General features: G+C 50.0%; 1 protein-coding gene across 1 annotated transcript in view; it reads right to left on the bottom strand.

The window, feature by feature from the left end:
* ccdc33 (coiled-coil domain containing 33) overlaps positions 1 to 27,103 on the bottom strand; it is a 282,778-nt gene that overhangs the window by 40,031 nt on the left and 215,644 nt on the right. The window contains exons 16-19 of the mRNA XM_070863959.1: positions 15,222 to 15,541; positions 14,417 to 14,472; positions 13,061 to 13,347; positions 9,294 to 9,351 (exon numbers count right to left, since the gene is read on the bottom strand). Coding sequence (XP_070720060.1) covers positions 9,294 to 9,351; positions 13,061 to 13,347; positions 14,417 to 14,472; positions 15,222 to 15,541 — 721 coding nt within the window. The remainder of the gene's footprint in view (positions 1 to 9,293; positions 9,352 to 13,060; positions 13,348 to 14,416; positions 14,473 to 15,221; positions 15,542 to 27,103) is intronic.

The following is a 27,103-nucleotide window of genomic DNA, read 5'->3' as shown; positions in this document are numbered from 1 at the left end:
GCGGTTGGGCCCACAGAGGGGGGAAAACTTAAAGAAAAAAAATCATCATTATATATAAAAGAAACACCTACAAAGCGTTCCCAGGACAGTTTTAAGCCTAATTACATAACCTTTAACTGACCTTTTTTTGCAGGGCCCCCCCTTACCGCCCCGTTTAAGCAGCTTTTACCGGGCGGGTCTCTCGGTGATCTGGACGCCGGCAGTTGAGGCCCAAACTTACGCCCTGGCGATTGTTGTCCACCTTGCACGTGGGCGGTTTGGTCCCGGCGGGCGACTTCAGATGTGGGCGATACCCAGGAAAAAACTTGCGTGCAAACTCTCGCCGGGCAAAAAAGCCAGCTGCAACGCCGAGAAAATCGCCGACATTGGAGCCGAAACATAGACAGTCCCTCGAAGCGAGGATGACTTGCTTCCACGCTAAAAAGGGATGAGTTCACAGGTGTTTCAATGAAGGACCTAATATTCCAGGTCCCGAACTACATCCAGAAGGGTGGAAGATGCCTGTGCGTGGATTTTTTTTAACGTGTGGTGGCCGTTGCACACCAGCCACCACACGGGCTTGGCAGAGCTAGGTCTTGGTCCAGTGGCAAGGGCTAACCAAGACGAACTGTCCTTTATTCCTTAGCACTCAAGTGATGAAGGTAGGTGGAGCTTCCCCTTTTATACCTGAAAGTCCAGGTTAGGAGTGTCTCCCACAAGTTCACCACCTAGTGGTCATTGTTCTCAGTGTACAACTTAGGTCAGTTTATACATGGGTTACAATGCTGGTTGAATACATGACATCACCTCTCCCCCAAAGTCTTATTGGGATCACAGGTTGAGTCTCTCTGGTGGTTTACGCTCCCTTGTAGAGCGCCTGAGTTGGGGCTCCGGTTGTTGGGCGCTGGCCTGAGTGTCTGCTGTTTGCAGTGCCTCAGGCCTGTCCGGACTGCCCACAGTGACTGGGCTCTCCTCCACTTGGTTCCGGTGTTCGGTCACCTGTGGTGGAGTAAACTCTATATCGTGTTCTTCCTTTGCTTCTTCTATGGGGTTGCTGAACCTCCTTTTTGTTTGATCCACATGTTTGCGGCAGATTTGTCCATTGGTAAGTTGAACTACCAGAATCCTATTTCCCTCTTTGGCAACCACAGTGCCTGCGAGCCATTTGGGCCCTGCAGCGTAGTTGAGGACAAAAACAGGGTAATTTACATCAATACATCGCGCCCTCGCATTCCTGTCATGGTAGTCATATTGTGACTGGCGCCTGCTCTCGACAATTTCTTTCATGGTGGGTGTATAAGGGATAACCGGGTTTTGAGCATCCTTTTCATTAGCAGCTCTGCGGGTGGAACCCCTGTGAGCGAGTGTGGTCGGGATCTGTAGGCCAACAGGAGGCGTGATAAGCGGCTTTGTAGGGAACCTCCTTGGATTCTGAGCATCCCCTGTTTGATTATCTGCACTGCTCGTTCTGCCTGGCCGTTTGAGGCCGGCTTGAACGGTGCCGTTCTGACATGGTTAATTCCATTGCCTGCCATGAAGTCCTGGAATTCAGTGCTTGTGAAGCACGGGCCATTGTCGCTGACCAAGATGTCCGTAGACCGTGGGCGGCAAACATTGCCCGTAGACTTGCTACCGTGGCAGAGGATGAGCTTGAATTTAAAATGTCACACTCGATCCATTTGGAGTAGGCGTCTACTACAACCAAAAATATTTTTCCCATGAAAGGACCTGGGTAGTCCACATGGATGCGTGACCAAGGCTTGGCGGGCCTTGGCCAGGGGCTAAGGGGGGCTTCCCTGGGCGCATTGCCCAGCTGGGCACACGTGTTGCACCTGCAAACACAAAGTTCCAGGTCTGCATCTATCCCTGGCCACCAAACGTGTGACCTGGCAATTGCCTTCATCATGACAATGCCCGGGTGCTCATTGTGGAGCTCTCTGATGAACACTTCTCTGCCCATCTGGGGCATGACTACTCGGTTTCCCCACAGTAGGCAATCGGCCTGAATCAAGAGTTCATCCCTGCGCCTGTGAAATGGTTTAAATTCCTCAGGGCATGCCCTGTACATGGCTGCCCAGTCCCCATTCAGGACACATTTCTTGACTAGAGACAATAGCGGGTCTCTATTTGTCCAGACTTTAATCTGACGGGCTGTCACGGGTGAACCTTCGCTTCCGAAAGCTTCAACAGCCATGACCATCTCAGCAGCATGCTCGGTAGCCCCCTCAGTGGTGGCTAGTGGGAGCCTGCTGAGTGCATCGGTGCAGTTTTCGGTGCCCGGATTGGTACATCCTCACTATACAGTATAAATGCACACGAGGCCCATGCTTGAGAGAATGTCACAGGCTGACCCGTCCTTTATTCCTTAGCACTCAAGTGATGAAGGTGGGTGGAGCTTCCCCTTTTATACCTGAAGGTCCAGGTTAGGAGTGTCTCCCACAAGTTCACCACCTAGTGGTCATTGTTCTCACAGTTTACAACTTAGGTCGGATTATACATGGGTTACAATGCTGGTTGAATACATGACAAACTGTAGACTAGCTGGCCCTAGGAAAGGTACAGTTGTCTGTATCCGTCCTAGCTCTGCCCTCACTGTTAAGCCTGGCGTGTTAGACTGCTTTAGTGAGACGACCAAAATACAGGCAACTCTCGATTATCCGCACACGGGTCCAACGGGAAACCGTTGTAACGGCATTTAAAATTCCGTGGGCGGGCGCGCTGCTGTAGCCGCAGACTCTCGTGGCCGCCGCTGATGTCGGAGTCCTTTCAGCCTGGGAACGCATCAGGCTCCGGAACTCCGGAGCTGGACAACCTCCTCCTCGGGGCCATCCGCAGGCATCATCATCATCATGGGCGCTCCCTCGAAGCGAGGATGACTTGCTTCCACGCCGAAAAGGGATGAGTTCACAGGTGTTTCAATGAAGGGCCTAATATTCCGGATCCCGAACTACATCCTGAAGGGTAGAAGATGCCTGTGCGTGGATTTTTTTAACGTGGGGTGGCTGTTGCACACCAGCCACCACACGGGCTTGACGGAGCCAGGTCTTGGATTACTCAAGGATTACCCAAGACGACTGGAGACCAGCTCTGCTGCACGGGCCCAGTGCGCGCACACATATCGCAGTGTGGGCTGGTCCGTGCTGCCCCTGGGCCCTCGGCTCTTCTGGGCCCCAGAAGTCCATACTTAACTGTCTTGCTACTGTTTGTAGCTGATTGCACGGTATTTATTCACTGGGGCTTTAATTTTACAATGTCAACTCGCTCTAACGGAGAAATCGTTTACCCGGCATCGCCCAATCCCCGAGGGACCCGGATAATCGCGAGTTGCCTGTATGTCGAGAAAGCTGCAGCCCAAGGGAGCGGCAGTTGTCCCGAGCAAGACGGGAGCAGTCAGAACCAGCAGCAGCCATTTTACAAATAATATAGCTGTCAGCTTGTCAATAACTTGCCCCACACGCCCCTCCCCCTCGGCACAAACACGCACGGCATTTCATGAACTGGTAGGAACACAGACATCCGATTTATCCAACCGATCAGTGAATGAGCTACAAGATACTATCACACTTCGCTGTCATCTCAATGTCTCCGACAGGCTATAGAGGCAGCTGCTGCTTATCTACAGACTGCACAGCCTAACCACTGAACTAATGAATTGAAGCCAAAATACCTCTCGTGTGTGAATCCTACAGGCCCGTTACACTGGGAGCAAACGTGCATCTCATATCGCTCCTCATCATTCAGGAAAGACTTGCATTTATGTCTTGCTTTTCATGACCTCAGGATGCTTTACAGCCTTAGTTTTAATGTAGTCACTGTTGTAATGTAGCAACCCCAGCAGGAAATGTGCGCACAGCAAGATCCCACAAACAGCAATGTGATAATCTGTTATAGTGATGTTGATTGAGGGGTAAATATTGGCCCCAGGACACCGGGGATAACTCCCCTGCTCTTCTTCGAAATAGTGCCATGGGATCTTTTACATCCACCTGAGAGAGCAGACGGGGCCTCGGTTTAACGTCTCATCCGAAAGAGTCGGCCCCTCCAACAGTGCGGTGCTCCCTCAGTACTGCCCCCCCGACAGTGCAGCACTCCCTCAGTACTGCCCCCCCGACAGTGCAGCACTCCCTCAGTACTGCCCCCCCGACAGTGCAGCACTCCCTCAGTACTGCCCCTCCGACAGTGCAGCACTCCCTCAGTACTGCCCCCTCCGACAGTGCAGCACTCTCTCAGTACTGCCCCTCCGACAGTGCAGCACTCTCTCAGTACTGCCCCTCCGACAGTGCGGCACTCCCTCAGTACTGCCCCTCCGACATTGCGGCGCTCCCTCAGCACTGCCCCTCTGACAGTGCAGCACTCCCTCAGTACTGCCCCTCCAACAGTGTGGTTCTCCCTCAGCACTGCCCCTCCGACAGTGCGGTTCTCCCTCAGCACTGCCCCTCCGACAGTGCGGCGCTCCCTCAGTTCTGCCCCTCCGACAGTGTGGCGCTCTCTCAGTACTGCCCCTCCGACAGTGCGGCGCTCCCTCAGTACTGCCCCTCCGACAGTGCGGCGCTCCCTCAGCACTGCCCCTCCGACAGTGCAGCGCTCCCTCAGTACTGCCCCTCTGACTGTGCAGCACTCTCTCAGTACTGCCCCTCCGACAGTGCGGCACTCCCTCAGTACTGCCCCTCCGACATTGCGGCGCTCCCTCAGCACTGCCCCTCTGACAGTGCAGCACTCCCTCAGTACTGCCCCTCCGACAGTGTGGTTCTCCCTCAGCACTGCCCCTCCGACAGTGCGGTTCTCCCTCAGCACTGCCCCTCCGACAGTGCGGCGCTCCCTCAGTACTGCCCCTCCGACAGTGCGGCGATACTTCAATACTGCACTGGGACTGTCAGCCTAGATTTTTGTGCTGGAGTCGCTGGAGTCTCTGGAGTGGGACTTGAACTCGCAAGCTTCTGACTCAGAGGTGAGTGTGCTGCCCACTAAGCCACAGCTGACCCTGAGCCTGATCGCTGCTGATGACGAACTGAGAAAGATATGTGGGTCAGGACACATCACGTTCAGCGAACTGGAGTCGCAATCTGCTCCACTGGCAGTCGGCCTGCGGGCCAGTCCGAGAGTCTGGGCGAGAGCGACAGCAACCTTCAATAACAATAACGTGTATTGATATAGCGCCTTTAACAGTGAAACGTCCCAAGGCACTTTACAGGAGCATTATGCGATAAAACATTTGACCCCGAGCCGCAAAAAGAGAAATTAGCGCAGGTGACCAAAAGCTTGGTCAAAGAGGTAGGTTTTAAGGAGCGTCTTGAAGGAGGAAAGAGAGGCGGAGAGGTTTAGGGAGGGAGTTCCAGAGCTTGGGGTCCAGGCAACAGAAGGCACGGCCACCGATGGTGGAGCGATTATAATCAGGGATGCTCAAGAGGGCAGAATTAGAGGAGCGCAGACATTTCGGCGTGTTGTGGGGCTGGAGGTGATTACAGAGATAAGGAGGGGGCGAGGGCTATGGAGGGATTTGTAAACAAGGATGAGAATTTTCAAATCGAGGCGTTGCTTAACGCGGGAGCCGATGTTGGTCAGCGAGCACAGGGGGGTGATGGGTGAGCGGGACTTGGTGCGAGTTAGGACACGGGGCAGCCGAGTTTTGGATCAGCTCGAGTTTATGTAGGGTACAATGTGGGAGGCCAGCCAGGAGTGCGTTGGAGTAGGTCGAGTCTCGAGGTAACGGAGGCATGGAGGTGGGCGGCTGATGGCAGGAAAAAAACAATGCATGTTTTTGATCAGCTGCGCCTCACTGGAACACACCTTGACAAAGTCGGCAAGTTTCAGCTGCTCAAAGGAGGAGGGAATTGCTTCTGGGGCTGGAATTAATGAGATTCATTCTGCTCGTAAAATCATTTCAGACTCAGGATGAGAGAGGGCAGTGTGTAACCTTTTAATGACGTGCCCGCCCGCGGGGCTGTTCTGCCGGTGCTTTTATTGAACAGCCTCCGCGTTCTCTCGACACATTCGTGGCACAAGCCACATTTTAATTTCGCTGTTGACGCGGGCTATTCTGATTCGGGGACAGAGCTGCGAAAGGCAGCTTGTGCAGCGGTGGAGCGAGGGAGCGAGAGCAGAATCTCCCCTCCGGTGCCCAGTCTGAAATGAGGCGAGGGCGCGGGAGCAGAGAAATAGCAGCCTCACCGCCAACGGCACAAAGGTATAGAGGACGCTGATAAAAAGCACCAAATTCAGACATAAATCGATTGCCACAAACCCGACTCATCCATCCACTGGCCTCAATGAACTGACTTCCAGCTTTATCTCTGGTGCCTCTAACAGCAGCTTGCATTTATATAGCGCCTTTAACATAGTAGATAGAACCTCCCAAGCTGCTGCGTTGTCAGTCAGAATGTGACACCGAGCCACATAGGGAGAAATTTGAGCAAAGCTTGGTCAAAGAGTTTTTAAGCACATAAGAAATAGGAGCAGGAGTCGGCCATTCGGCCCCTCGAGCCTGCTCCGCCATTCAATAAGGTCAGGGCTGATCTGATCATGGACTCAGCTCCACTTCCCCGCTCGCTCCCCATAACCCTCGACTCCTTTATCCTTCAAAAACCTGTTTATCTCCACCTTAAATATACTCAATGACCCAGCCTCCCCAGCTCTCTGGGGCAGAGAATTCCACAGATTTACAACCCTCAGAGAGAAGAATTTCCTCCTCATCTCAGTTTTAAATGGGCGTTCCCTTATTCTGAAACGATTCCCCCACGAGGGGAAACATCCTCTCTGCATCTACCCTGTTGAACCCCTTCAGAATCATCATAGGCAGTCCCTCGAAACGAGGATGACTTGCTTCCACGCCGAAAAGGGATGAGTTCACAGGTGTTTCAATGAAGGACCTAATATTCCGGGTGCCGAACTACATCCTGAAGGGTGGAAGATGCCTGTGCGTGGATTTTTTTTAACGTGGGGTGACCGTTGCACACCAGCCACCACACGGGCTTGAGAGAGCTAGGTCTTGGTCCAGTGGCAAGGGTTAACCAGGACGACTGGAGACCAGCTCTGCTGCACGGACCTAGTGCGCGCACATATCGCAGTGTGGGCTGGGCCCGTGCTGCCCCTGGGCCCTCGGCTCTTCTGGGCCCCGAACTCGCGCCTCTCCTGGGCCCCGGTCATGTCGCTCCATGATTACTCGCCCCTCCTTCGCCCCGACCTCACTGCTCCTGCTGTACCTGCCCACGCTCCAATCAGCAACCTGGACCTTGGTGACGTCCAATGCAGTCGCCCTCTTCACAGCCGTCGCTCTCCAGCACCCGCTGTACCTTGCAGCGGTACGCTGCTTTGAAGGCCCCAGACCTGCTCGAAGAATCTTACACGTTTCAATAAGATCACCTCTCATTCTTCTACTCAAAGGCGCTGTTTAAAGGCATGTTATTATTGAGTGCCACACTCCCAGTTCAAGTTGATTGGGAACATGGCGAAGAGTAGCTTGCGACACATTGCGACATTTATTGCTTCTGAATAACACCTAAAAAAGGGCTTGATGAATAGATTGCCCATGGACATACTCCCCTGAATGCACATTCAGCTCCCACAGCACTGCTTCAGCAAACAGCAAATTTCACTTCCCTGGTCTGGCAATCAAATTAAGTTTACACTGAAATTAATTAATTAAACTAATTAAGCCACTACTCGTGGACCAGAATGGAGATAAATCTAGTGCCTCATTTACACTGCTAACAGGAGACGTGTAGAGAGACCTACCATCTGGCTAGGGGTGTTGTTCATTACCACCCCCCCCCCCCACCCCCCGTCTCAGCCATCGCCTCGGAGTCAGAAAGTTGTGGGTTCAAGTCCCACTCCAGGGACTTGGACAGTAAAAAAAATTTAAGCTGACACTCCCAGTGCAGTGCTGAGGGAGCGCCGCACTGTCGGAGGTGCTGCCTTTCGGATGAAACGTTAAACCGAGGCCCCGTCTGCTCTCTCCGGTGGATGTAAAAGATCCCATGGCACTATTTCGAAGAAGAGCAGGGGAGTTATCCCCGGTGTTCCGGGCCAATATTTATCCCTCAAATCAACAAAAAAAACAGATTATCCGGTCGTTATCACATTGCTATTTGTGGGAGCTTGCTGTGCGCAAGGTGGCTGCCGCGTTTCCCACATTGCAACAGTGACTACACTCCAAAAGTACTTCATTGGCTGTAAAGTGCTTTGGGATGTCCGGTGGTCGTGAAAGGTGCTATACAAATGCAAGTCTTTTGGTTTGTTCCTGACTCGAGGCAGTGACCTCCAGAGCCGGTGTTGGGTGGCAGCCTGATCGGGCATCTTGGCCTCCGCTGTGTCTCGAGGCTCAGAGCAGAAGCCGGCAGGATCGAGCTACTGCAACAAGCGGCCTCCATCCGCCATTTTATGGGTTGCCAACCCTCCAGGATTGCCCTGGAATCTCCAGGAATTCTGTGCGCAGAACACGGGAGGAGAAAAACCACAGGGGCACGAGAGGAAAATTGTGTTTTTCTTTTCCATTGTCTTCAATATTAGTTATATAAATATTGGGGATGAGAAAACAAAAACGGCTGTTTGACCAGGATGGAGGAGGGAGGTCATGCGATGAAACCTCCAGGAATATGCCCCACCTGAGTTGGCGACCCCAGTCCTCAATGCTACAAGAGCGGGTCAGAGGCTGGGTATTCTGCAGCGAGTGTCTCACCTCCTGACTCCCCAAAGCCTTTCCACCATCTACAAGGCACAAGTCAGGAGTGTGATGGAACACTCCCCACTTGCCTGGATGAGCGCAGCTCCAACAACACTCAGGGAGCTCGACACCATCCAGGACAAAGCAGCCCGCTTGATTGGCACCCCATCCACCACCTTCAACATTCACTCCCTCCACCACCGGCGCACCGTGGCTACAGTGTGCACCATCTACAAGATGCACTGCATTTATATAGCGCCTTTCATGACCACAGGACATCCCAAAGTACTTTACAGCCAATGAAGTGCTTTTTGAAGTGTAATGTGGGAAATGCAGCAGCCAATTTGCGCACAGCAAGCTCCCACAAACGTTTGACATGCACTGGCAGTGTTGGCCTGGATTTTGTGCCCAAGTCTGGAGTGGGACTTGAACCCACAACCATCTGACTCGGAGGTGAGCGTGCTGCCCACTGAGTCACAGTTATGCAGTGGCTGATTTACACACAAGGCAAGGAGATGGTGTATGTATAACCATGTGCGTATGATCACTAAAAGGACAAGGGAAATGGCCCCGTTGAGAGATTGCCGCTTAAGCCATCAAGGCACCGGGAGTCTGTATAAAGCACGTGTCCATCTATTCACCATATGGTGCTCACCTGGGCTTCATGATGGATGATTTCCTGGTTTCCAACATGGTCCAGAATTGTTTGCTCCCTGCAGAGAGAGAACTTTGTATAAAATTGGTCATGTCTACAACAACCTTCATTTACATGTCGCTTTCAACAACAACATAAGAAATAGGAGCAGGAATCGGCCATTCGGCCCCTCGAGCCTGCTCCGCCATTCAATGAGATCATAGCTGATCTGATCATGGACTCAGCTCCACTTCCCTACCCGCTCCCCATAACCCTTTACTCCCTTATCGCTCAAAAATCTGTCTATCTCCGCCGTAAATATATTCAATGACCCAGCCTCCACAGCTCTCTGGGGCAACGAATTCCACAGATTTACAACCCTCTGAGAGAAGAAATTTCTCCTCATCTCAGTTTTAAATGGGCGGCCCCTTATTCTGAGACTATGTGCCCTAGTTTTAGTTTCTCCTATGAGTGGAAATATCCTCTCTGCATCCACCTTGTCAAGTCCCCTCATTATTTTATATGTTTTGATAAGATCACATCTCATTCTTCTGAACTCCAATGTGTATAGGCCCATCCTACTCAACCTATCTTAATAAGTCAACCCTCTTATCTCCGGAATCAACCGAGTGAACCTTCTCTGAACAGGCTCCAATGCAAGTATGTCCTTCTTTAAAATGGAGACCAAAACTGTACGCAGTACTCCAGATGTGGCCTCACCAATACCCTGTACAGTTGTAGCAGGGCTTCTCTGCTTTTATACTCCATCCCCTTTGCAATAAAGAGCAACATTCCATTCACCTTCCTGATCACTTGCTGTACCTGCATACTAACTTTTTGTGTTTCATGCACAAGGACCCCCAGGTCTCTCTGTACTGCAGCACTTTGCAATCTTTCTCCATTTAAATTATAATTTGCTTTTTTATTTTTTCTGCCAAAGTGGATAACCTCACATTTTCCCACATTGTACTCCATCTGCCAAATTTTTGCCCGTTCACTTAGCCTGTCTATATCCCTCTGCAGATTTCTTGTGTCCTCCTCACAATTTGCTTTCCCACCCATCTTTGTATCATCAGCAAACTTGGCTACATTACACTCGGTCCCTTCATCCAAGTCATCGATACAGATTGTAAATAGTTGAAGCCCCAGCCTAGTGTAGGGGCTGGACAGAAGTGGGGCCGCCAATGGCCAATAAGGGAAAGAATATTCCGGCCCCCTCAGGCGATCGAAGCCCAGGCCAAGAGGTCACGTGGGCCAAGTGTTATCCGTAAAGCCACTTTAGACATGGCTACTGTTCTGCCAGCATATAGAATCATAGACTAGTGCAGCACAGGAGGAGGCCATTCGGCCCATCGAGTCTGGGCCGGCTCCGACTGTTATGTATGTTAACTTTATAACTGTGTAAGACTTGCCACCAGGGGGCGCACCTGTTGGAGACACCTGCACACCCCAGGCAAGCAGGTATAAAAGGCTGTCTGCCAGGCTGCTTCAGCGCTCTGGAGTTTGATTAAAGAGACTAGGATCAGTTTGAGCTTACAGCATACAGTCTTGTGGAGTTATTCTGAACATAACACCTATGGAGAGCAATCTCGTTCGTATTTTGAACGATAAGGGAGTCAAGATTTATGGTGAGCGGGCAGGGAAGGGGAGCTGGGCCCATGATCAGATCAGCCGTGATCTTATTGAATGGCGGAGAAGACTCGAGGGTCCAAATGGCCGACTCCTGCTCCTAATTCATATGTTCTAGTCCCACTCTTTCCCCATAATCCCTGCAATTCTTTCTCCTTCAAGTATTTATCCAGTTCCCTATGATTGAATCTGTATCCACCACCCTGTGGGCAGCGCATTCCAGACCCGAACCACTCGCTGCATTAAAACGTTTTTCCTCGTGTCGTGTCTGGTTCTTTTGCCAATCGCCATGAATCTGGGCCCCCTCATTATCAAACCTCCAGCCATTGGAATCAGTTTCTCTTTATTTACTCTATCTAAACCCTTCACCATTTGAAACATTTCTATCAGATCGCCTCTGCTCTAAGGAGAACAACCCCAGCTTCTCCAGTCTGTACTGTGGTCCCTCATCCCTGCAACCGTTTCAGTAAATTTCTCTTGTACCCTTCCCAAAGCCTTCACATCCTGCCTAAAGTATGGTGCCCAGAATTGGACACAATCCTCCAGCTGGGGCACGTTACTAAATGTGATAAAACAAGGCTACGTTCTTCCCAAATCCAGAGGCTATCGAGGCACAGTCCCCACAATCTCGCTACAAACACACGTGGTCCCAGAGTGGGAGGAAGGCAAAATCATCTTTCCACACCTATATGCGTGATCCGGTGATTTATGTGGGCTCAGGATACAATTACTGGGACTATTTATCAGCCAGCAATACCTCCCCACAAATCACCCCTTCACGGCCTCCGTAAGTGTGGCCAATACAGCGCGTCAGCCATTGAAAGAAAAGACTTGCATTTATATAGTGCCTTTCACAGCCACCGGACGTCTCAAAGCGCTTTGCAGCCAATGAAGTACTTTTTGGAGTGCAGTCACTGTTGTAATGTGGGAAATGCGGCAGCCAATTGTGCACAGCAAGCTCCCACACACAGCAATGTGATAATGACCAGATCATCTGTTTTTGTTATGTTGATTGAGGGATAAATATTGGCCCCAGGACACCGGGGATAACTCCCCCGATCTTCTTCGAAACAGAAATAAAATCAACATTTCTCAGCCTGCTCTATACCGTGTGAACCGAGTTAAGTGCAGGATGTAACTTTGCATTTAACCAGACAATGAGCACAGCAGTCGTAGCCGCAAGCACAGGAATCACAAACCTCGGGCGAGGTCAGGGATTAGAAAGAACTTTTTGTTCCACAGAGTGGTGGACGTGGAACAGACTTCCAGCCAAAGATAACTGCTGACTGTTAAAAGGGAGTTGCAGCGAAGGGGAATTGGGCGTAGTGGAGATATTGTGCGAGGGGGGAGGGGCGGATATTGTGCGAGGGGAGAGGGGCGGATATTGTGCGAGGGGTGAGGGGAGGATATTGTGCGAGGGGGGAGGGGCGGATATTGTGCGAGGGGTGAGGGGAGGATATTGTGCGAGGGGAGCGGGGCGGATATTGTGCGAGGGGAGCGGGGCGGATATTGTGCGAGGGGAGAGGGGCGGATATAGTGCGAGGGGAGAGGGGCGGATATTGTGCGAGGGGAGAGGGGCAGATATTGTGCGAGGGGAGAGGGGCGGATATAGTGCGAGGGGTGAGGGGCAGATATTGTGCGAGGGGAGAGGGGCGGATATAGTGCGAGGGGAGAGGGGAGGATATTGTGCGAGGGGAGAGGGGAGGATATTGTGCGAGGGGAGAGGGGAGGATATTGGGCTCGGGTCCGAGTGGGCTTCATGGGGCAAAACGTTTTTTGTTCCTGGCCCCAGGGTTTCTCCTCTCGTCAAATGTCTGACTGATGCCAGGCTATGGATCTTGGGTCCGTAAGTGTGGCCCTGAGCTTCCAGTCGCCTGTCACTTTAATTCCCCGCTCCATCCCATTCTGACCTCTCCGTCCTCGGCCTCCTACACTGTTCCAACTGCTCAACACAAGCTCGAGGAACAGCACCTCATCTTTCGTTTAGGCGCTTTACAGCCTTCTGGACTCAACATCGAGTTCAACAATTTCAGACCATAACCTCTGTCGCTATTTATTTCCGTTTTTTTTACACCCCTCTTTCCCAGGGCAGCTGGTGATAATTCCACCATTGACACCCCATCTAGACTCATCTTTTGTTTCTTAACTTGTTCCATTACCATCTCTTAATCTCGCCCACCCTATCACAGACCTTCCCTTTTGTTCTTTCCTCCCCTCCCCCTTTCCCTGCCTCCTGCGCTTCCTCAAGAATCTGGTACTTCTCAAACTTTTCCAGCTCTGACGAAGGGTCACCGACCTGAAACGTTAACTCTGTTTCTCTCTCTCCGCAGACGCTGCCTGACCCGCTGAGATCGGCAGCATGTTCTGTTTTTAATTTCAGTTTACAGCCGCCGCAGTATTTTGCTCGTGTGTGAATCTTGGGTGCCTCGGACACACCGGAGAAGATCTGGACAGAGAAGGTTCATAATTTAATTGGAGAAAAATTGCAAAGTGCTGCAGTCCAGAGGGACCTGGGGGTCCTTGTGCATGAAACACAGAACGTTAGTATACAGGTACAGCAAGTAATCAGGAAGGCAAATGGAATGTTGGCCTTTATTGCAAGGGGGATAGAGTATAAAAGCAGAGAAGTCCTGCTACAACTGTACAGGGTATTGGTGAGGCCACACCTGGAGTACTGCGTACAGTTTTGGTCTCTGTATTTAAGGAAGGATATACTTGCATTGGAGGCTGTTCAGAGAAGGTTCACTAGGTTGATTCCGGAGATGAGGGGGTTGACTTATGAAGATAGGTTGAGTAGGTTTGGGCCTATACTCATTGGAGTTCAGAAGAATGAGAGGTGATCTTATCGAAACTTATAAGATAATGAGGGGGCTCGACAAGGTGGATGCAGAGAGGATATTTCCACCCATAGGGGAAACTAAAACTAGGGGACATAGTCTCAGAATAAAGGGCCGCCCATTTAAAACTGAGATGAGGAGGAATTTCTTCTCTGAGAGGGTTGTAAATATGTGGAATTCTCTGCCCCAGAGAGCTGTGGAGGCTGGGTCATTGAATTTATTTAAGGTGGAGATAGGCAGATTTTTGGGCGATAAGGGAGTAAAGGGTTATGGGGAGTGGGCGGGGAAGTGGAGCTGAGTCCATGATCAGATCAGCCACGATCTTATTGAATGGCGGAGCAGGCTCGAGGGGCCAGATGGCCGACCCCTACTCCTATTTCTTATGTTCTTATGGAAGTATAGCCGTCAGAACATCATAGCTGGCCCTGATTATAAAAGGTTTGTCAAATGTTTGCTGATCAAGGCAGAGCTCAGTTAGACCAGGAGTGTACAGCCTTTTTCACTCTGTAGGCCACGTGCGTGTGTATCATAGAGCCTTGGGAGCAGGACAGGAGGAGGAGGATCTAGACAAGGTTAAAACCCATTGCCGTTAATGTGCATCATTCTCAAGTTGTTGATACTAACAGGTCTTGCTGTTCTGATTTAGGCTTTATCCAGTCATGAAGCACCAGTGCTAACCTTCCAAACCTTCAGGCTCACAAAACTCAAACAGGAAATACCAGCAAATAAGAAATCTAAGTTGCAAAATTAAATGAGTTAGTTTGCGGATGGGAGTGCAGACTGCCCCAGGGCTATCGGTTAGGCACAGCTGTCAGCCAGTAGTGCAGTAGGTAGCACTCTCGCCTCTGAGTCAGGAGGTCGTGGGGTCATGCCACACTCCAAAGATCAGCACCTGATCTAGACTGACACTCCCAGTGCAGTGCTGAGGGAGCGCCGCACTGTCGGAGGTGTCATCTTTCGGATGAGGCGTTAAACCGAGGCCCCGTCTGCTCTCTCAGGTGGATGTAAAAGATCCCATGGCCACTATTTCGATTAAGAGTTAGTGGAATTCTGCTCTCGGTGCCCCGGCCAATATTTATCCCTCAATCAACATCACTAAAACCAGATTATCTGGTCATTATCACATTGCTGTTTGTGGGCGCTTGCTGTGCACAAATTGGCTGCCGCGTGTAGTGTATGAAATGATACAATGAACTCCGTACTGTGAGCCAGTGACTAGATGTAACCTGGTCAATCTTTAATGGGTTCCAGAAGTGAAGATACAAAGGTGAAGTTCAGGTTATATACTGGGCCCAGCACGAGTGTACCTATCACCCTAGGACCTCTGACAGTAGTGCCCTCTGGTGGTAGGCGGACCTTACGTACATACAATACACCGCGTTTCCCACATTACAACAATGACTACACTTCGTAAGTACTTCATTGGCTGTGAAGCGCTTTGGGACTTCCTGAGGTTGCGAAAGGCGCTATATAAATGGAGTGCCAAAGACCTCTTTATTTCCTGCTTTAGGGTGGCTCATGCGCCTACAGACTGGGGAACCTTTCAGCAAGCATCTTCCACAAAACAAATTAATGGTTTGCCAGACTACATGATCTACACAAGCTGGAAAGTGGCTGAAAAGAAACTCCAACCTTTTGTGAGGGAGTGCAGCGGTTTGTTGGGTCTGAAGAAGATTGGGAGCTCTGACCGGTGGCTTCTTCTCTCTCTCCGGCCTCTCCTTTGGATCAGCACCGCGGAAAAGGTAGTCATATTCCGGGAGAATTTGTGCCAGTGCATCGTAAGACGGAAGACCAACATAAAGACTACCGGTAAGGCAAAGCAAAGGATTAACTTCACAGAAAAGAAAATAGTATCGGTTAAATGTAGCTTCTTTACATGTGTTTCACATTGCATTTGAACCCTTCTTCACCCACAATCCAGTGTCAGCTGTGGCTCAGTGAGCAGCATGCTTGCCTCTACATCATAAAGGTTGTGGGTTCAAGCCCCACTCCAGGAACTTAAGCACATAAATCTAGGCTGACACTCCGACAGTGCAGTGCTGAGGGAGTGCTGCACTGTCGGAGGTGCCGTCTTCCAGAGGCCCCGTCTGCTCTCTCAGGTGGACGTAAAAGATCCCATGGCACTCTTTTGAAGAAGAGCAGGGGAGTTATCCCCGGTGTCCTGGCCAATATTTACCCCTTTAACATAACAAAAACAGATTATCTGGTCATTATCACATTGTTTTTTGTGGGAGCTTGCTGTGCGCAAACTGGCTGCTGCGTTTCCCACATTACAACAGTGACTACACTCCAAAAGTACTTCATTGGCTGTAAAGCACTTTGGGATGCCCTGAAGTTGTGAAAGGCGCTATATAAATGCAAGTCTTTCTTTCATTAATCGGACTGAATTTGTACTCAGTGCCTGTAGTGTCCTTGGATGCTCTGATAATGACTCCACGAGGCAGTGTGTTGTACTTGAACTGTAGTGACCTTAGTCCTTTATTAGTTAACTCCAGAGTGAGGATCACACCTGGTGGCCTGCCTTTTATACTAGGCCACGCACACCTGTACAGATAACCTACAAGTCTCCCACTGCTGTGCCCTCTGGTGGCACACCTTATGATAGTAGGATACATGGCAGTGCCCAGAGGTGAAAGGTTAGTGTCTTTCCCAATTTACCACTCAGTTACTCAACTCTTTCATTCTTGATCACAGCATTTGTACTTTGAAGGTGATTTAATATTAATGTAAGCCATCAACCTCAAGTCGCTGGAGAAATACCATCAACGATGCCTCCGCATGATCCTACAAATCCCCTGGGAGGACAGACGCACCAACATCAGTGTCCTCGCCCAGGCCAACATCCCCAACATTGAAGCACTGACCACACTTGATTAGCTCTGCATGCCAGACACGAGGTTCCCAAAGCAAGCGCTCTACTCAGAACTCCTTCACGGAAAACAAGCCAAAGGTGGACTGAGGAAACGTTACAGGGACACCCTCAAAGCCTCCCTGATAAAGTGCAACGTCCCCACCGACACCTGGGAGTCCCTGGCCAAAGATCGCCCTAAGTGGCGGAAGTGCATCCGGGAGGGCGCTGAGCACCTCGAGTCTCGTCGCCGAGAGCGTGCAGAAATCAAGCGCAGGCAGCGGAAAGAGCGTGCGGCAAACCTGTCCCACCCACCCCTTTCCCTCAACGACTATCTGTCCCACCTGTGACAGGGACTGTGGCTCTCGTATTGGACTGTTCAGCCACCTAAGGACTCATGTTAAGAGTGGAAGCAAGTCTTCCTCGATTCTGAGGGACTGCCTGTGATGAAGCCAGCAACTCCCGACGTGCGTTCTTGTGCAGTCAATGGCACTCTTTAACATCAGTTGCCCTGGAAACCTTGTTCTGGTGGCAATGGGGGCCTGTTTTACTGTTGGAACGATTTCCTCCAATTGGCTCGGAGTGCGAGGGCAGATTTCACCAAGTCATGGTCTAAGAGGGTCTTGAGAAAATCAGGAGGAGGCTTAGCCTGAAGTCTGAAGCCTTATGTAACCTTTATACAAACCCTTTATAGAATACTAGAATAAAGCACACAGTAGGAAGGCATTCAGCCCATCTGTGTCTGCTCTTTGAAAGAGCGATCCACTTAGTCCCACTCCCCACAGCCCTGAAAACTTCCCCCCCTTCAAGTATTCATCCACCTCCCTTTTGAAAGATAAAATTGAGTCTGCTCCCGCCGCCCTTTCAGGCAGCGCGTTCCAGATCACAACAACTCGCTGCGTAAAGTCATTTCTCCTCATCTCCCCCCTCTGGCTCCTTTGCCAATTAGACACCTTGGATGTTAACATTTGAATTTGAAAACAAAGATTTTCGTTCTCTAACTTGCGGTCTCCTGACACGTTCAAGACTGACACCTGTCAGTGCGGCCTTCACTCCGTGGATTTGTGCGCAAGCAAAAGATAAAGGCAGCGCCAAGAGTTTGAACTTCCCCTGCATCTTAGACAGTTGCTATGTCAATAATTCAGCAGAGTTACACTATGCTGATTTTATAACCAGCAACAGCGCAAAGATAAATGTCCCACAAAGGAACCCTTAAAATATGTTAGGATGGGTTCTGCTTTGTGTTTTTGATTATTCTTTTCCATCGTTAATCTGCTTTATTATTACAAGGGTTTCTAATTATTCTCGAAATCCGAGAATCTTATAGCAGGAGGCCATTCGGCTCATCGTGCCTGTACCGGCTCTTTGTAAAAGCGATCCAATCAGTCCCTAAACGGGGCGGTAACGAATTTTTCCCCCTTATTGTCCAAGGGGTAGATGGCTGCATTATTCTTTCGACCAAAATGTACCACCTCACACTTATCTATAGCGAAATTCATTTGCCAATTTGCCCGTCCATTCTGCAATGTTGATGCAAAATGATGCAACAATTGGGCGATACGGAAATTAAGAAACAACGTTCTTAAGGGGGGATTTTCTGCACAGGCCAGTGTTAGTGTCTTTTGCAGACACTCTTATAGTGACAGTCGTGGCTCAGTGGGCAGCACCCTCGCCTCTGACTCAGAAGCTTGTGGGTTCAAGTCCTACTCCAGGAACTTGAGCACAAACAAAATCCAGGCCGCCACTCCCAGTGTGGTGCTGAGGGAGTGCCGCACTGTCGGAGGTGCCGTCTTTTGGATGTGACGTTAAACTGAGGCCCCGTCTGCTCTCTCAGGTGGACGTAAAAGATCCCATGGCACTATTTTGAAGAAGAGCAGGGGAGTTATCCCCAGTGTCCTGGGGCCAATATTTATCCCTCAATCAACATAACAAAAAAACAGATGATCTGGTCATTATCACATTGATGTTTGTGGGAGCTTGCTGTGCACAAATTGGCTGCCGCTTTTCCCACATTACAACATTGACTACACTCCAAAAGTACTTCATTGGCTCCAAAGCGCTTTGAGATGTCCGGTGGTCGTGAAAGGTGCTATATAAATGCAAGTTTATCTATCAATCAGTGATGTATATGTTTCACTTAAATTGATAACTAGACAACTAGACAGATACCCGTTAGACAGAATACAGAGAAAGGACAAGGGCCGGCGATTCAGCCATGACCTGCGCTCCCTGTGGGGGATAATATGCTCCAGTTGCCGTGTGTAGCGAAGTTGTAAAAGCATTAAAAGGAAGGTACTTAGGATTCCACAACATGTAGCAAGCAGAGGAATTCTTCCCCTGTGTTATCTCTCTCTCAGTGTAGAGAAGACACAGAGACCTTACAGGTCCCGCTGCCCTGCACGGTCTGTGGCTGAGCGAGAGCAGCCCAGTGCCAGATACTGGCCGCCCCCTCACTGACCAGCGCGCCAGGAGCAAATGTACAAAAGAGCAAATGACTCGCTCGCCATCTGCACGGGGCCATGGCTGAGGGCAGTTAACGCAGGCAAATGGGGGCAATCAAAGCTTGGCCCCACCACCCAGCCCTGCGTCTCGCTCCCGTTGTCTTTGTGGAGCCTTTGCACCACCGCAGCGAGATCGCAATCGTGTCGCAGAATCGTGGAAACTTGCGGCACAGACCGGGCGTGCAGCGTTTAGCACCCCGCCGGAAAATTCAGCTGAGGGCTAACCGGTGCAGCAAGCGCCAGTGCCTAGCTGCTGACTATCACTCCGAGCCTGACGTCACTCGGGGTGCAATGATCCCGCTAACGCCCCACTCACTAAATTCAGTCCTCATTTAGCGCCCGCCACTAACCACGTCTGAAAAAACAGTGGGCGCAGGCTTGTAGAGCCGTTAACTGGCGGCCATTTAAAGGGATGAGGATGTGTTTCCCCTCGGAGGTCACACTCAGTGCAACGTTTACACACAGCACGGAGCGTGAGCCTCTCAGTTTGCAGCAGCAGACAGACACAACAGTACGGGCTGAAAGCGAGTGGTTTTGAAAACTTTTAACGGGTGCATTGCTACATCGCGCCTTTAAGTCTCGGCTTTTCCCGGGATTTCAAATCGGGACTTTGGAGCATGCGCAATAGATTCCTAAATTTAACGCGAGCATTTCCGTTAGAGCGCCCCCACCGCCAACCAGGTCAAATGTGTCGCGGCTGATTTAACGCCCCGGCAGCTCGTGGCCCGATTGGCGAATTTCTCGGCGGGAGGCGCAAACCTTTTCCAAGGAGCTGCGCTTACCGCTCCGCCCGGGTTAACGCCTCAAAATGGGCGGTAACGAATTTCCCACCCAAAGACGGCCCGGAAATTCAGAGACAACTTCCTTAAAAGATGGAATTTGCTGCACAGGCCAGTGTCGGCGTGCTGTGCCGATTACTCACAGTTGTTGTGTGGGGCCTGTAGTATGCGGCCATTTCACGGCATTCTGCGTATCAGGGCCAGCCAGCCTTTCACCCCCTCAAATAAAACTTCCCAAAACTTGGGGCTCGCGGTGCCCCTGCTCTCCTGCGCAGAGCACCCGAGGCACGCAGCAAGCCAACTTGCTCAGGTGCCCGAGTCATGTCCGCAGCCCGCCTGTGAAGGGTTGCCAGGTTGCAGCTTACCCGGATACCACCGGGATCAAATATTGATTTGTGTTCACAATAGCAACCGCTCGCACACTTGAGCTCGGACAGACAAAGCAACAAAAGCACTAACCCAATCATGACACGGATGCAACATTTCAAGCATCTATTTCTGGGCAAACGGCGTTAGTAGGATGTTAGTTGGAAGGTGAGCCCGACAATAAATTGCCTCCTCATTCTCTGCAAACAGAATAGCCTTCTCCAGCCGCACTGCTGCGGGAAATCACTTGATCCCCAAAGGCTCGGGCTCCCTGCCACGCTTATTATTGCACTCTGTTCTCGGACGCACAATGAGTGCTCTGTCAGCCCACCTCTTTCGGTCGCTACAACACAACCTTTCCTTAGCAACAGCTGGTAATACACGGCCTCGGTGTGGCTGAACACGGGGTGGTGCGGGGAAGGGAGGTTAATTAAGACTCTTGAGGTCACCATGGAAACAAACTTGTTCTATGAGTGGGGAATAAGGGGTTTCTCATGTCACGGGACTGCTGCATTCCTCAAACCATGAGGAAAATGCAGGATTTCAGCTGCCATTGAATTTATATTTCAAAAGGACTTGCATTTATATAGCGTCTATCCTGACCACCGGACGTCACAAGGTGCTTTACAGCCAATGAAGTACTTTTTGAAGTGTAGTCACTGTTGCAATGTGGGAAACACAGCAGCCAATTTCCGTACAGCAAACGCCCACAAACAGCAATGTGATAATGACCAGATAATCTGTTTTTGTTACGTTGATTGAGGGATAAATATTGGTCTCAGGACACCGGGGATAACTCCCCTGCCCTTCTTCGAAATAGTGCCCCAGGATCTTTTAGATCCATCTGAGAGAACAGACGGGGCCTCGGTTTAACATCTCATCCGAAAGACAGCACCTCTGACAGTGCGGCACTTCCTCAGTACTGCCCCTCCAACAGTGCAGCACTCCCTCAGTACTGCCCCTCCGACAGTGCAGAGCTCCCTCAGTACTGCCCCTCTGACAGTGCAGTGCTCCCTTAGTACTGCCCCTCCGACAATGCGGCGCTCCCTCAGTACTGCCCCGCCGACAGTGCGGAGCTCCCTCAGTACTGCTCCTCCGACAGTGCAGCGCTCCCTCAGCACTGCACTAAGAGTGTCAGCCTAGATTTATGTGCTCGAGTCTCTGGAGTGGGACTTGAATCCACAACCTTCTGACTCAGGAGCGAGAGTGCTGCCCACTGAGCCACACCTGACACTGTGAAACAGTAATCCAATGAGCGCCACCCCTCCCCCCCCTGCTCTATCCCCACAGCCCTGAAAAAGCTTCTTTTTCAAGTATTTATCCAGCTCCCTTTTGAAAGTTACTATTGAATCTGGTTCCACCGCCCCTCGAGGCAGCGCATTCCCGATCACAACACCTCGCTGAGTAAAGACAACCCTCATCGCCCCCTTGGCCTTTTTGTCAATTGTTTTAAATTTGTCTTCTCTGGTCACCGGCCCTTCCCTGTGGAGACCGTTTCTCCCTATTTACTTTGTCAAAACCCCTCATCATTTGAATTGTAACTCTCGGCCCTATCTGTCAATTCGATTTCTGTATTTCATTCTTTGCCAATGGAAGAAATCAGCACAGTAATTGGAACAGACCTCAAATAGTCTTCTGATTGTATTCAGAATCATTATGTAAGCTTGCTGTTACTGACTGGCCATCATCATCGTGGGCAGTCCCTCGGAATCGAGGAAGACTTGCTTCCACTCTTAGAAACATAGAAACATAGAAAATAGATGCAGGAGCAGGCCATTCGGCCCTTCGAGCCTGCACCACCATTCAATATGATCATGGCTGATTATGTAACTTCAGTTCCCCATTCCTGCTTTCTCGCCATACCCCTTGATCCCTTTAGCTGTAAGGGCCACATCTAACTCCCTTTTGAATATATCCAACGAACTGGCCTCAACAACTTTCTGTGGTAGAGAATTCCACAGGTTCACAATTCTCTGAGTGAAGAAGTTTCTCCTCATCTCGGTCCTAAATGGCTTACCCCTTATCCTTAGACTGTGACCCCTAGTTCTGGACTTCCACAACATCAGGAACATTCTTCCTGCATCTAACCTGTCCAATCCCGTCAGAATTTTATATGTTTCTATCAGATCCCCTCTCATTCTTCTAAATTCCAGTGACTATAAGCCTCTTAGAATGAGTCCTTAGGTGGCTGAACAGTCCAATGCGAGAACCACAGTCCCTGCCACAGGTGGGACATATAGTCGTTGAGGGAAGGGGTGGGTGGGACAGGTTTGCCACACATTCTTTCCGCTGCCCGCGCTTGATTTCTGCATGCTCTCGGCGACGAGACTCGAGATGCTCAGTGCCCTCCCGGATGCACTTCCTCCACGTAGGGCGGTGTTTGGCCAGGGACTCCCAGGTGTCGGTGAGGATGTCGCACTTTATCATGGAGGCTTTGAGGGTGTCCTTGCAACGTTTTCTCTGCCCACCTTTGGCTCGTTTGCCGTGAAGGAGTTCCGAGTAGAGCCACAATGAGGTTCGGACACTTGAATGTCTAAGGTCACAGAGGACAGGAATGAAGGGGACAGAGTGAGAAAGACCCTTTCTGGCTGCCGAGCTGAGTATCCCAGGATTGGAGCTTGAGAACACATCCCACAGTGCAACGGTGCCAGGCTTGCTGGGTAAAGACTCCCCTTTCTGTTGCGTCCCCCCACCTTATAGTGAGTTTCAACATAGAAACATAGAAACATAGAAAATAGATGCAGGAGCAGGCGATTTGACCCTTCGAGCCTGCACCGCCATTCAATGAGTTCATGGCTGAACATGCAACCTCAGTACCCACTTCCTGCTTTCTCGCCATACCCCTTGATCCCCCTAGTAGTGAGGACTACATCTAACTCCTTTTTGAATATATTTAGTGAATTGGCCTCAACAACTTCCTGTGGTAGAGAATTCCACAGGTTCACCACTCTCTGGGTGAATAAGTTTCTCCTCATCTCGGTCCTAAATGGCTTATCCCTTATCCTTAGACTGTGACCCCTGGTTCTGGACTTCCCCAACATTGGGAACATTCTTCCTGCATCTAACCTGTCTAAACCCGTCAGAATTTTAAACGTTTCTATGAGATCCCCTCTCATTCTTCTGAACTCCAGTGAATACAAGCCCAGTTGATCCAGTCTTTCTTGATATGTCAGTCCCGCCATCCCAGGAATCAGTCTGGTGAATCTTCGCTGCACTCCCTCAATAGCAAGAATGTCCTTCCTCAAGTTAGGAGACCAAAACTGTACACAATACTCCAGGTGTGGCCTCACCAAGGCCCTGTACAACTGTAGTAACATCTCCCTGCCCCTGTACTCAAATCCCCTCGCTATGAAGGCCAACATGCCATTTGCTTTCTTAACCGTCTGCTGTACCTGCATGCCAACTTTCAATGACTGATGTACCATGACACCCAGGTCTCGTTGCACCTCCCCTTTTCCTAATCTGTCACCATTCAGATAATAGTCTGTCTCTCTGTTTTTACCTGCAAAGTGGATAAACTCACATTTATCCACATTATACTTCATCTGCCATGCATTTGCCCACTCACCTAACCTATGCAAGTCGCTCTGCAGCCTCATAGCATCCTCCTCGCAGCTCACACTGCCACCCAACTTAGTGTCATCCGCAAAGCGTTTATATGCCCCGCAGTCAGTCTGCAGTTCAAGTGCGTTGAGAACACTGAATTTGCCCCTGCGATAACTGCACAAAGGGACATGTGTAAAAACGATAAACTACCCTATATCCTTGGAACACAGGGACAGGAGGAGGCCATTCAGCCCCTCGAGCCTGTTCCACCATTCAGTTAGATCCGAGAGAGCTACGCGGCAGGGAACGTTACTTGTTGATAAATCCAATAAGGAATTCAGGAGGAACTTCTTTACCCAGAGAGTGGTGAGAATGTGGTACTCGCTGCCACAGGGAGTACATAGGAGGAACATAGGAACAGATGTAGGTCATTCAGCTCATCCCTCCATTCAATGAGATCATGGCTGCTCTGTGATCTTACCCCATCTACCCACCTTTGGCCCCTTAATATCTTTGGTTAACAGGAATCTATCAATCTCAGATGTAAATTTAAAATCGATCTAGCATCAATTGCGGAAGAGAGTTCCAATCCTACCACCCTTTGTGTGTAGAAGTGTTTCCTAATTTCACTCCTGAAAGGTCTGACTCTAATTTTTAGACCGTGCCCCTAGTCCTAGAATCCCCAACCAGCAGAAATAGTTTCTCTCTATCTACCCCTAGCTGTTCCCCTTAATATCCTGAAAACGTTGATCAAGTCATCCCTTAACCTTCTAAATTCTAGGGAATACAACCTTAATGTGTGTAATCTCTCCTCGTAATTTAATCCGGGTATCATTCTGGTGAACCTGCTCTGCACTTGCTCCGAGGCCAGTATTTGTTGTGTTCAACAACCGCGTTCAAATCACGATTTGTTTTGGCATGACTCCTAAACTGTTCATCATACTCAATATTACTCCTCCCAATCCCTTTATGTTAAGCATGGCTTCAAATCAGGCCCGGCCTTTATAGTGTTGCATCCAGACAAGACACCTCTGTCTCGACACAAATTCTACCCTCCTGAGCATCCCTGATTATAATCGCTCCACCATCGGTGGCCGTGCCTTCTGTTGCCTGGACCCCAAGCTCTGGAACTCCCTCCCTAAACCTCTCCGCCTCTCTACCTCTCTTTCCTCCTTCAAGACGCTCCTTAAAACCGACCTCTTTGACCAACCTGCCCTAATTTCTTCTTATGTGGCTCGGTGTCAAATTTATCTGTTTTGTCTTATAACGCTGCTGTGAAGCGACTTGGGACGCTTTACTAACGTTAAAGGCGCTATATAAATTTAAGTTGTTGTTGTCTGCTATTTAATTAAACGGGTTAAATCACGTAAAACTAACGTCCTTGCTTAAAATAGTAGAACGGGCTAACAGGGACATCTCTGAAAGCACCCTGCACGACTTCAACACACGGATACCTTTCACAAGGTGCAGCGAGACAGAAATAATATTTTTAGCGTATGTTTTTTTTTTGATTCGGACTGGAGGATTAAGGACAATGAAAAGCAGCCTGGGGTGGGGGCGGGGTAAGCTGTAATGAGCTGAGCTCCGTGCACTGAATGCTAAATGCCTTGCAATGGATCCGCTGTTTATCTGTACACAGACGGCTCTCGCTTTAAACAAAACGATTATCGTGTGTGATCGGTCACCTAATCCCACTCAATATGGGCAAAGGCACGCTGGATCTGATCTCAGCCCATTTCCACTTGCGCTTATCACAACGCTTATCTTTCGATGTCATGCGTGCTGGATCTGAACCAGTTTCCTGCCTGACATTCGATGAGGGGCTAAGTGATAATGCGGGACCCGTTGTTTGTTTTTTGGTGGGGGGTGGCTTATCTAAATTCAGCTCACGTGGCATCGAGTGGAATCAATGCCTCGTCTGTTTTTTTTTTCCCCTGTCCCTCAGGTTAAGTGATATGAAAGTAAGCCGGCAGTTCGCGGAGGGGCAATTAGCTCACCTCTGGGGCCTGCTCCTCTTTGGAGACCTTGGGAGATGGTAAAATCGGTCGGCTAATGGACGGACACTGCAGGGCAGACAGCAAGGGCTGACAGCTCGCTTCTTATCAGCATAGAAAGCAGACAGACAGAGCGCAGCACAGTGTTTTGTCGTACCTTTACAAATCAATCACTTATTCAGCCTTACACAGGTTAGTATTCTGCAAGAACAATAGAAAGTGCCAGAAATATACAACAGGCCCGTCAGCAAGAACATAACATAAGAATTAGGAGCAGGAGTCGGCCATTCGGCCCCTCGAGCCTGATTCAATAAGATCACGGCTGATCTTCGACCTCAACTCCACTTTCCCGCCCGATCCCCATATCCCTTGATTCCTTTAATATCCAAAAATCTATCGATCTCTGTGTTTGAATATATTCAACGACTGAGCATCCACAGCCCTCTGGGGTAGAGAATTCCAAAGATTCACCACCCTATGAGTGAAGAAGTTTCTTCTTATCTCAATCCTAAATGGCTGACCCCTTATCCAGAGACTGTGACCCCTGGTTCTAGATTCCCCAGCCCGGGGGGAAACATCCTCCCTGCATCTACCCTGTCAAGCCCTGTAAGAATTTTGTATGTTTCAATCAGATCACCTCTCATTCTTCTAAACTCTAGAGAATATAGGCCCAGTCTACTCCATCTCTCCTCATAGGACAATCCACCCATCCCAGGAATCAGTCTGGTGAACCTATGATATGAAAGATATGAAAACAATAAAAACGTCACCTTGTCGGACTGTTATTCTGCCTATGAATCATTCCACTGCTTCGCACTGTTCCTCGAGGGAATACAACGACAACCAACGGTCGATTTTTTTTTTTTTTAAATGACCATATTAATTGCATCATGGGTGGCCAAACTGTAGCAGCCCAACACTGGGAATCCAACCGAGATACCCCCACTGCGAATGGTAATAAAGTCCATCATATTACAACATCGGGCAGAACGAGGGGTTCTGCAGACCAGCATGGCGATCTGGCTCAAAAATCCATCGCTGCCACGAAGTATAAAATCTTTGGGATATGATTTGCGCGCAAGACCTGCACCTTGGCAGCCACCACGGCAATATAAAAGCAGATTAAGCCATGAGAGAAAAGAGAATGAAAAGATATGCTGCATGGGCCCCAACTCTGGGACTCCCTCCCTAAACCTCTCCATCTCTCTTTCCTTCTTCAAGACGCTCGTTAAAACCTACCTCGTTTTGTTATGTAACTATGTAATACTTGCCACCAGAGGGCGCGACTGTTGGAGTCCTAATGGTCACCTGCACACACGTGCAGGGCCAGT

This window comes from Pristiophorus japonicus, chromosome 21, assembly GCF_044704955.1.
Source record: "Pristiophorus japonicus isolate sPriJap1 chromosome 21, sPriJap1.hap1, whole genome shotgun sequence".
NCBI classification, from domain to species: Eukaryota; Metazoa; Chordata; class Chondrichthyes; family Pristiophoridae; genus Pristiophorus; species Pristiophorus japonicus.
Note: the sequence above shows the minus strand (reverse complement) of the source record. Positions and strands in the feature narration are given on the sequence as shown.